General features: G+C 50.4%; 1 protein-coding gene across 3 annotated transcripts; it reads right to left on the reverse strand.

Moving 5' to 3' along the window:
- Positions 1–41: 41 nt before the first annotated feature.
- On the reverse strand, positions 42–9,853 carry LOC132328863 (malignant fibrous histiocytoma-amplified sequence 1-like). 3 transcript variants are annotated; one of them, XM_059849150.1, is made up of 11 exons: positions 9,594–9,853; positions 6,282–7,161; positions 5,381–5,672; positions 4,778–4,964; positions 3,669–3,859; positions 3,081–3,568; positions 1,736–1,893; positions 1,103–1,262; positions 598–668; positions 408–514; positions 42–192 (listed from the first exon to the last, which is right to left on the reverse strand). In XM_059849150.1, exons 1-11 carry the CDS (start codon positions 9,622–9,624, stop codon positions 175–177), a joined length of 2,583 nt encoding a protein of 860 aa, XP_059705133.1. In that variant the 5' UTR covers positions 9,625–9,853; the 3' UTR covers positions 42–174. The 3 variants fall into 3 exon arrangements, with proteins under 3 accessions (XP_059705133.1, XP_059705131.1, XP_059705132.1); XM_059849148.1 differs by having other exon boundaries at positions 42–514; XM_059849149.1 differs by lacking the exon at positions 9,594–9,853 and adding an exon at positions 8,137–8,212 and having other exon boundaries at positions 42–514.
- Positions 9,854–9,922: the final 69 nt, after the last annotated feature.

A 9,922-nucleotide genomic window follows, 5' to 3' on the forward strand; every position in this document is an offset into this window, starting at 1 on the left:
TCTTCCCCTTAAATTTGAGTGGATGAGGTGACTTCCCAGTGTGAAGGGATGCATTTATCAATGCATTTATTTCCATGCATTAAGGCTGCAAACATGACTCGCAAGCAGAATGTGTTGAGGACAAGCTTGGCTTGGGCTAAACAAAAGTAATTCTTCGTTGAGCACTGCCCAGAGTTACTCACTGGAGATGTTCTGGAAAAATAAGGCAGTAAGTACAACACAAAACACCCAGACCACCAGCTCAGAGGTGCAGAGGGGGTGGTAGCTCAGGGAGGAGTGTGGAAACCAGAGGGCTGCCTGAAGATGGGGTATGCCCTTTCCAGGCTGCAGGCAACTGCACCGTCTCATTTCAGGAGCCTGACCATCACTGTTGGTCCCTGGGCAGGGGGAGGTAGCAGTGTCCTTACCTGCCGAGTGACCTGGATGCTGCTGGGCCCAAAGGTGGTGGTCCCATAGCTTGTCACGTAATAGTGAGCAGAGGGCTGTGCCGGGGGCTTCTCCAGTGGCCTGGGTACTGTGGGAATGGGACATCCTTAGCCCCTCAGCCCTCTTTCCCCTGAGCACAGCTGTGGCACAAACTCGGGACACTGGGCTCACCTTTGGGCAGGAGCAGCTCTGCACCAAAACGGTGCCCACACGTCCCACAGGTTTTAACATCTTCCTTTGTCCTGTGGAGGAAAAAGCCCCGGAAAGAAAGAGCAGGAGCTGCTCTCAGCACTTCCCATGGAATATGATGCCAAGGCGATGGAATGGGTTTGTTCTTCCCACCCTGACCTGAGGTGCAGCTCTTGGTGGGACAGCCTGAGCACCTTCAGCTTCTCATGAAACAGGGACATGTGGGCACATGTCCAGAGTGAGCATTATGTGCCTGAGCCCCAGAGTTTCAGCTTCTTCACCTTTCCCTCCATGCTCCAATTTCCCACCCCAGTAAGTGTTAACACCACATGGGACATGAGCTGCTATGGTTGGAGAAGGGCACTGTGGTGCCTGGTGAGTTTCATGACTGATTTCCCGTGGCTTTTAGAAGCTGACCAGCCTCACCAGCACTGCAGTAGTGACCACTGGGTGCCACCCTTGCTGGGAGGGCACAGTGTGTACATACGTGGCACCTGTGCCATCCATGTCTGGCCAGAGGAGCTCTGCGGGACAGCTGGCCGTTCGGCAGGGACTCTTCACACACACGTGCAGCCCCGGCCACTCCTCAGCGAGCTTCTGGATGATGAGCACAACTGCCACGAGGAAGTCCCAGGCAGACTGGAACCCTTCCAGGCAAAAGGAGAACGTCTCACTTTCCTACAGCCTCCAGCCACAGCAGCCCAGGAGATTCTGTTGTGACCCACACAACCCACAGCCTCAGCTGTCAGACTGGCTCCATCCCCAGTTAACCAAACTTCCATAAGGAATTTAATGATGAAAGAGCTCCCCGACTTGGGTGGCCCTTTTGCTTCTCACTTGAAGATCCAGCCTTAGACTGTACTCTGCTGGGGCCTTCTGGGGAAGGATGAACCATTTGCTCCATGATGAGAATGAAAACTTAGCTTTCCACTTTCATGTGATACCTCTAGAGGAGTCCTGAACAGAATTCCATGGAGAAAGGGGAAACCTTTAAGTGGACTGCTGGTGGACCCAGGCCAGACTAGGGCATGTGGCAGAGGCCTTTTGGGGCACTTCCCATAGGGTTGGAGGTGGCAGGAGCAGGGGTTGGGAGTCATGAAATATGGATCAGGGATCTTACCTGTCCTTTCTGATGGCTTTCTGCTGCGGAGCTCCAGGTAGCTGTAGGCCCTCTGGTTGTTCTCTTTGATCAGCAGAGGTTTGCCATTGCATACAAGCAGGCAGGTCACCTTGGCCACCCAGTGTGTGGAATAGAAGGAGCAAGCTTTCACCAGGAACCTGCAAGGAAATTGCTCATGGCTTTCATCACTTTTCTCCTAGCTTATCCCTAATGCTGGAAAAACTGGATGGACTTGAAAATATGAACCAAGTTTCAGTAAGAACAGACACCAAATGAGGACCTTCCCCTACTGAAAGCTCAAGCAGCAGGAACAGCCTCTTAAACCAAGACATCCTTCCAGAGTTGGCCATCTTGTCCTGCTTTTGTCTGGGATGGAGTTAATTTTCTTCCTAATAGCCAGTACAGTGCCATGCTTTGGATTTTGGATGAGAATGATGTGGATAATACACTGATGTTTTAGTTGCTGATGAGCAGGGCTTACCTCAAGTCAAGGATTTTTCAGGTCCTCAGGCTGCCCTGCCAGTGAGGGAGCTGGGAGTGTACAAGAAGCTGGGAGGGGACAGCCAGGACAGCTGACCCCAAATGACCAAAGGGTTATCCTATATGCTGTGGCATCACACTCACCATATAAACCTGGGGAAGAGCTGGCTGGGGGACCATTGCTTGGGAACAGGCTGGGCATGAGTTAGTTAGTGCTGAGCAATAGTTTTTTACTTGCACCACCTGTTCTTCTTGGGTTTAATTTCTGTCTTTGCTGATTTCCTTTTCATTACAATATTATTATCGCTATTACTGTTATTATTATAATTTATTTCAACTATTAAACTGTCTTTATCTCAACCTATGAGTTTTCTCACTTTTCTGATTCTCTCCCCAGTCCAGCTGGGGAGAGTGAGCGAGTGGCTCTGTGGTGTTTGGTTGCCAATTGGGGTTTAACCACAACACCATCAGATAAAACTCTAGACACAAGTCCAGAAAACCAGGAGAAGTTCCAAAAACTGGTACAGTTCCAACACCCATAGAAACTAAAACATTCTTGGGTGGGACTGTGAGACCTCTGCCTGCCTGGATGGACACAGATTTGCCAAACACCACCCCAGATGAAAGGGGAACCAGAAGGAGTGTGGCCTTTGCTCACATCCAGGCAGTGAACATCTCAAGGGGGTCACCCAGGGCCCTACATGTATGTGGCACAGCTGAGAAGCCCCCCTGGTATCTTGACTCCCAGCCTCAGGCCTCAGCAGACACAGTCTCAAGAGCCAAGGGCTTGCTGAAAGTCATCCTGGCAGTGCACCGAGCAAACTCAATCCCACAACCTCACTGATGGCCAGAAACCAGTGCTTACCTCTGGAAGAAGCCCTCAGGTATTTCGGGTGAGAAGTAGGCACGGATGTGGAGGTCCTCGGGGTGATCTCCTCCCCAGACCTCAGACACTTCCTCTGTCTGGTTCAGATAGGTTGGGAACAAGTACCAGGACTTGCCTTGGCTCCGTGTTGTCTCCCACGGCTTCCCAGGCACAAACTCCTTGGCTTGTGGGTTGAGTGCTTCAGTGTTCTTCACCTCCAGGCAGAGCTCAAAGTGCTCCAGGAGGCTGAAGAGCTTCCCTCTCCCTCTGTGAGGCCTGTGTCCCATGATTTCCTCAAAGACATCCCACATGCCTTCCGAACAGAGCTGGTGCTTCACCAAGGCCCGCACAGCCTGGTGGCACAGCATTGCCTTGGACTTGAAGGTCCACACCCAGTTGGCCCTGTCTCTGATGGTGGCGTGCTCCCCGATCAGCGTCTCCACAGAGATGCTCTCGAGCTGCTGGACTAGGTGGTGCCGCACCAGGAGCTGCATGGGAGGAGAAGGAGAGACGAGGTGGCAGTGAGAGGAGCCCAGCAAAGCTGCAGGACTTGGGCTCTACAGAGATGGTCCTGATCCCCAAACTCACCTTGAACATCGTTATTAAAAATGTAGGCTGGAGGAAGACGGTGCTTTCCAAGTGCTTGATTTCCTCATACCACACAACGAGCCCGATACGGTGGAGGTACCGCAAGATGTCCTGGAGGAGCTCTCTGCTCAGGCTGGCCAAGTTCTTGCGCTGGGAGAGTTTGCTGAGTAGGTACTGGAGGTCCATCATGCCTAGAGGGAGATGCAGGAGCTCAGCATACATCTATCAGACACAGCATTCCAAGGCAGATGCTTCAGAGAGCCAACAAACACCCACATCACCAATGCCATCCCTGGGGATGTAGCTGGGATCAGTGTGTTCAATGGCTGTGACCAAAAATGTTTTGCCTCTCCTCAGCTGTCCAGCTGCCACCCTGAAGCTCCCACAACTTTGCCTTGCCTCAGCAATGGGAACAGCCTGCCAGGACTTTCTGAAAAACAAAGCTAATACTGGGTGGGTCTTTTTATTATTGTTTGAGGAAGCAGGTTTGTTTCCAGCCAGAAAACCTCAGTTTGCCAGTTAAACCTCAGAGTGCCATTCAGCAATGTAGAGAGACGGGCAACAAAATCTGACTTATGTCCACAAAAGAAAAGCATTTGCTCCTCATTCTTTAATCTTACAGTCGCCAGAGGGGCCAGAGATGTCACTGGGAATTGGTGGAATTCATACTGGCTTTAAGTATATAAGCAAGGGGTTGGAGCTGCCTGCTGGTTCTGCTAAGTCACAGGACACATGGAAAAATGGTCTAGGGAAGGGTAGGAGCCATTAAATAAGGTTAGCAGGATGTCGATTTGAAAACCATATAGTTGCATTAAAGCTGTGGAGCTCCTTCCTGCAAGATGTTTTTAATTGCTTTTACAGGGAAAAGGGGAGAACAAAAAACATCACTGGAAAGCAAGAAACCAGACCTGGCCTGCTCAGGCATGCTCAGCATATGAACACTGCAAAGTCTTCAGCAGTGACCCCACTGCCACACAAACAGGGCCAGAAAGTGCAGCAAGCACTGGAGAGGCCCTCCCCATTTCAGGAAGGCACTGGAGAGAGTCTGTCCCAGGCGCAGGACAGAAGCTCCTCCCAGAAAGGTGTGGCAGAGGTGACAGAGCACTCACCATGCTCTGCTATCTCCTCACTCTCTGCAATATCCACGATGGCAGCTTCCACCTGCCTGTAGATGGGCGGCAGCACTCGGACAGCCTCAGGGAAGAGCTCCTCATTCTTCACATGCTTCAAAATAGTGGCCTCGAGCTCTCTGATGTCACGGTGATCTGTGCAGTTGACAGCAACTAAGTTTAAGATCTGGAAAAGAGGAAGCACATACCTGACAAAAGCATATCCAGAGGAGTTTTTTTAGCCTGTGGGGTAAGGGAAGGACTTAATGCCCATGAGGTCACCCAGGGTGAGAGAAGCCACTGGCTCAGCTTCAGAGGCACTTCCTTCACACCTCCGTTCTACAGCAGTTCCTGAAAATCACCTGGTCACCCCTCACACTCCTCAGGCACTTGCTACAAGCCACAGGAGGAGATGCCCATCACTAGGGACAAGGACCCTGCAGGTCACAGCCAGGGGTTACCACGTCCACCCCAGCCTGGGGAGGGGCTGCAGCAGTGGCCTGATGCATTTGCACCAGGTCACCTTAGCCAGTAGCACACTGGGCTGCCAGAGACAGCAGGGTGACCTCAGCCAGCCAGAACCCAGGATAATTTCAGCCCTACGGTTAATGTGCAGCTCTCCATCTCCTTTAGCCTCTCCCACTGGTCCACGTAAAACTTGGGCTCCTCACTGCCCTCCAGGTTGTCGATGAAGTGAGCAAGGTTGCTTTTTCTCTCTGCCAGCATGGCTGTGATCCTGGCCATGATGTCACGTGTCTTCTCTGCTGCCTCCTGCTCCTGGCAGCAGTCCACATGGGTTCCCACAGGAAGCACCACTGAGTTTGGGACTCGCATGGACAGGTTATTGATCCAGAAACCAACGAGCTCCTTGAAAGTGTTATCATTAGTTTGGTACCTGGGGAAGGAGAAAAAGAAAATCCCAAATTCGTATCTCACCCTCTGGATCTCCAGCCAACTTCCACCAGTACAGGCCTGACCACACACTCTGTGCTGTCCCAGGAGCTCACTGGACAAGAGCTCAGATCTCAGAATCTGAGATACAGCCCACAGGGCTGTATCCAAGCTCATTCTTCAGTTTCCCATCCTTAAGCTATGGGGTATAGCAGTCAAACCCTGCTGTGGATGAGAGCATCCCTCTGTAGCACCAAACCCAAGCCTGATACTCCCTCCATGTTCAGGGAACACCACAGAATACAGGAGGGATCACAGGGATTTGCTTCTTGCAGAAAGCAAGTCCACTTAGATGGGGTTCAGCTTTCACATAAGGAGTTGATGCTTATTTCAGTCCTTCCAAACAGAGGCCTTTGGCAAGGCGATGACAGAGCTCGTAGATTAAAAGGTTGATCTGCAAAAATGGGGAGAGGGAGAGCCAGCTATGCCAATGGTGAGAAGACCAGGCCTCAAGGTCCAATGGAAATGGTGTGAATTTGTGCAGTGCAAAGTTTCTCCAGCTCCTTTTTAGTTTCCCCACTCTACCTGGAATCCAAACCAGCTCAGCACTTACATGTGGAGATTGATGACGAGGATGACGAGCGCCTGTGGGGTGATGAACACATGGTGAGTCATGTAGTATTCCAGCTGGCCAGCAAAGTCCCAGAAGAGAAATGTGAAGTCCTCGATCTGGAACTCACTGATCTCTATCCCAACTGTTCGCTCTTCTTTGGGCACCAGTTTGGATTGCCCTTGCCTCAGGCTTCTGCAGATGGTGGACTTCCCTGCCAGCGAGGCCCCCAGGAACATGGTCTTGACCCTCTTGTCCTCCTGCCCCAAACCATGCTGAAGTTGGTTGAAGTAATTCCGGATCTGGCGGATGCCACCAGCACACACTTCACTGGGCGGCTCCCGGAGAGGGTTCCCACTGGCCTTAAACATTTTCAGGGATTGTCCCTGGAAGAGCTCCCTAGGGAGCTGGCGAAGGGCGTTATTCTGCACATGGAGCTCCTGTAAGCGTGCCAGCTGCAGGACGGGCTGCGGGAAGGTCCGGAACAGGTTGTTGGAGATGTTGAGGTACTGGAGGCTGCCCCCACAAGCTGCCAGGTCCCTGGGGAGGGCACAGAGACGGTTGTTGTTCAGCCGCAGGTGCTTAAGCTTGGGGAGATGGGAGAAAACCCCCTCTGGGATGATCCGGATTTGGTTCTGATTCAGCTCAAGCCTCTCCAAACAGACCAAGCTCTGGATTTCATTGGGAAAATCCACAAACTCATTCTTGGACAGTATCAGCTTCTTGAGGTTACAAAGCTTAGAAATGCCAGTGATACTCCTGAGCTTGTTCCGGTCGAGGTCAAGGCTCTCCAGCGTGGAATTGCTCAGGACTGAGGGAGGGAGCACACGCAGCCTCTGGGTAGAGAGATTGACTTCATGCAATGTGTCCTTGGGCTCCTGACCTGAACACGTGGGACAGGGAAGGTGGTTAAAAGAGACTGACCTTTGGAATTGCAGACCATTTTTTCTTTTTTTCTTTTTTTGAACGACTTTGGGATAATTTTGACCAGCAAGGAAAAGCAGAGAAGCTGGTTGAACAGTGCAACCACAATTACTGCTTGAACAGCTCCTGTGTCTTCTCAAGAGAGGAACTGAAGCTGAGGATCTTGGCTGGGACTGAAGATGCAGGAACAGTTCCCACCAGATGCTGACCTTCAGCCCAAGTATCACGTTAACAGATTTGCTCTCACACTTTGAGCCCTGCAAGAGCTCCAGCCCAGATGCATCCACCCCAAAACTGTTTTTTAATCCCAGCAGTGGGCTGTGGGGGCAGAGCTGACATCAGGACAGCTGCTCCCCAAATAACTCGCTCAGCCCACTTGCAGCTCTTGACCACAGCTATGGGGATGCACTGAGGCCAGGGCTAGCGAGTTCAGACACTTCCTCTATCACATCCTCCCCTTCTCCAGATGATGTTGTGATTCCCTGCAGGGATGCTCCCAGCCCTGGGACACTGGGGAAATAACACAGGGACGTTGGGGCTCCCCAACAGACAGGGAACACAGGCAGGGACTCAGTGATTGCTGAGAATGCCCCCAAACAGAGGGTGTTTAGGGAAGAGAGATTTGCAGGTGAGGAGAACATCAATGGGATGAAGATCACAAGATATAAGAGCAAAACATGGTTAGATTTGCTTTCCTCTCCCTTTTTCACTTCCTCCCACGACGCCAAGCATGGCATCCCCTTATGCAATGCACCCTGCTCAGGACTGACTCATAATTTCTCAGCATCACCACTGAAATGTCGGATATGCTCCAAGCCCAGCAGGAAAGCAAGCCTTCACCCTCTCCCAAATGCCCAGTCTCTCCCTCAGGGACAAGCCAAAGAACTCCCACCACCACTAAGCCAGAGCAGTGAAGAGCAGGGCAGCTACTCACAGGCTCTGGGCTGGGCCATGACCCTGCAGCGTGGCCCCAGCTGGATCCTCCAGGCGCTCGCCTCCCCTTTCGCTTCCTCCTCTGGTGTTGTTCCCGCCTCCCCGAGCTCAGCCAGAGAACCCCACCCTCTCTTTCTCCATCCAACCTCAGAGCAGCTCTCAAGAACCTGAACATTTCTGGCCAGATGGCAGGGCCAGGGTTATGTCCCAAAAGCAGTACTGGAGGTCACCTATGGGACAGCCATGGTGGCAGAGTAGGTCCTAAGTAAATTCCTGCTGCAGCATCCCTCCCTGCCTGTGCTGAACAAGCTTTTGGCATCACCACTCTTCCACAGGAATGAAAGGACACTAAAAAGAGGTTATACTGCTACCAAACTATTGTATGTACTGAATAACCAAGATTTCTTCCCTTAAACAGGTAACAGCATCTGATCCAAGAGGGCCAAGCAGAAAGGTGAAAAAAACCCCAACCAAGCAGTATACTAGAAAAACTGTTTTCTAGAACACACCAGAAGAGGTATTTTTAGGTATGCTTCTCATTGCCTCTCCCAGGAGGCAGCTTACAATTCAATAATTTTATTTTAATGGCAGACAGAATGAAAGAACCAGTATTCTTGTTCATGTAACTTCAGTAGAAAGCTCATGCAGAAGGTGTAGTTTTCAGTCTCAGCACTCCTCAGGCAATGGCAGGTGCAGAGGTAACAAATTTAACAGGCCTTACAGTGCAGGCACTCCTAACACATTCTGCAACAGGCTGTTATCTTTACTGCCAGTTCAAGGGTAACATTAAACAAGAATTTAAAGCCTGAGGAATGAAACAGACTGACACTATCTTCCTGGTAAACAGTGTAGTTGCTGCTATTATTTGGTCAAGCCTTATTTTTCACACCACCTACCTTTTTTCATTCTGTATACAGACAGGTTATGGCAGAACTGCTCCTCTGAGACGTTCAGAGGTGTCCAATTCCCAGCCTAAATGTATGCACAACTAGATCACATTCCTCATTGTTGTGCCAACAGTGCCAAAATTTCTGAATTTTTATTTTGTCAAGAAATCTATCAGCTGTGTTTGTATTTACAACCCCATACCCATGTTCCACATAAGCATTCTAGCTCCAAGTTTAGCTTGAAAACTCTAACTTCTCTGCCAGCTGTTCTTCTGCAGTTAGTACTGTGTCTTTTCCAAAAATCTGCAAAGCAACTCCAAAGTTATCACTTTCTTATGGAACATCCAGGCTGCACTTCCATAGAAGGAGCATACAGAACCAATGAAGACTAGCTCCAAAATGCTCAGGGTTCAGCCATGAACACTCTTCTAGCACAGTGAGTGATGGGAGTGAAGCATTGTGACAGTCCATACACTACTGGTATATAGGCTCGTTTTGTTTAAATAGTAAAAATATAAACTCTCCAAACCGGTTCCTGAAAAGGGAAAGCCAGTTTCTGAGTGTAACTTACTGGTTTTCTCTTCAATTTCTCTGTGAAACATCTCCTCCCTCGCAGGATTTGATGGGGAATGATTCAAGTCTGGTTCAAGGGTGCTATATCATTTAAGGTCCTGTATTTCAGATGGTCACTTAAAAAGACCTGCTGCTCTGCAGTACCTGCAGGCAGGGAGTTCTGATAAAGCCATCAAGATGAAGTCAGAATGTGGGCTGGACTTCTTTGATTCTTGATAGGAATCTGCAGTTCTCCTGCAGAGGAGGAGGGACAATTACTAATCCAACTCCAATCCTCTTCCTCAAACACTCCTTATGCAAGAGCCACGAGTTCAAGTTTACAAGGAA

The sequence above is a fragment of the Haemorhous mexicanus genome, chromosome 6 (assembly GCF_027477595.1).
Source record: "Haemorhous mexicanus isolate bHaeMex1 chromosome 6, bHaeMex1.pri, whole genome shotgun sequence".
In the NCBI taxonomy this organism is placed as follows: Eukaryota; Metazoa; Chordata; class Aves; order Passeriformes; family Fringillidae; genus Haemorhous; species Haemorhous mexicanus.

What these genes read in the sequence shown, in the direction of transcription:
- LOC132328863 (XM_059849148.1), bottom strand. Translation starts at nt 9,624, where the DNA reads ATGTTTCACAGAGAAATTGAAGAGAAAACCA. An exon ending in AGAAATTGAAGAGAAAACCA is followed by an intron (nt 7,162 to 9,593) that starts GTAAGTTACACT and finishes CCACGTGTTCAG; the next exon opens with GTCAGGAGCCCAAGGACACA. An exon ending in TGAGGAGATAGCAGAGCATG is followed by an intron (nt 3,860 to 4,777) that starts GTGAGTGCTCTG and finishes ATCTCCCTCTAG; the next exon opens with GCATGATGGACCTCCAGTAC.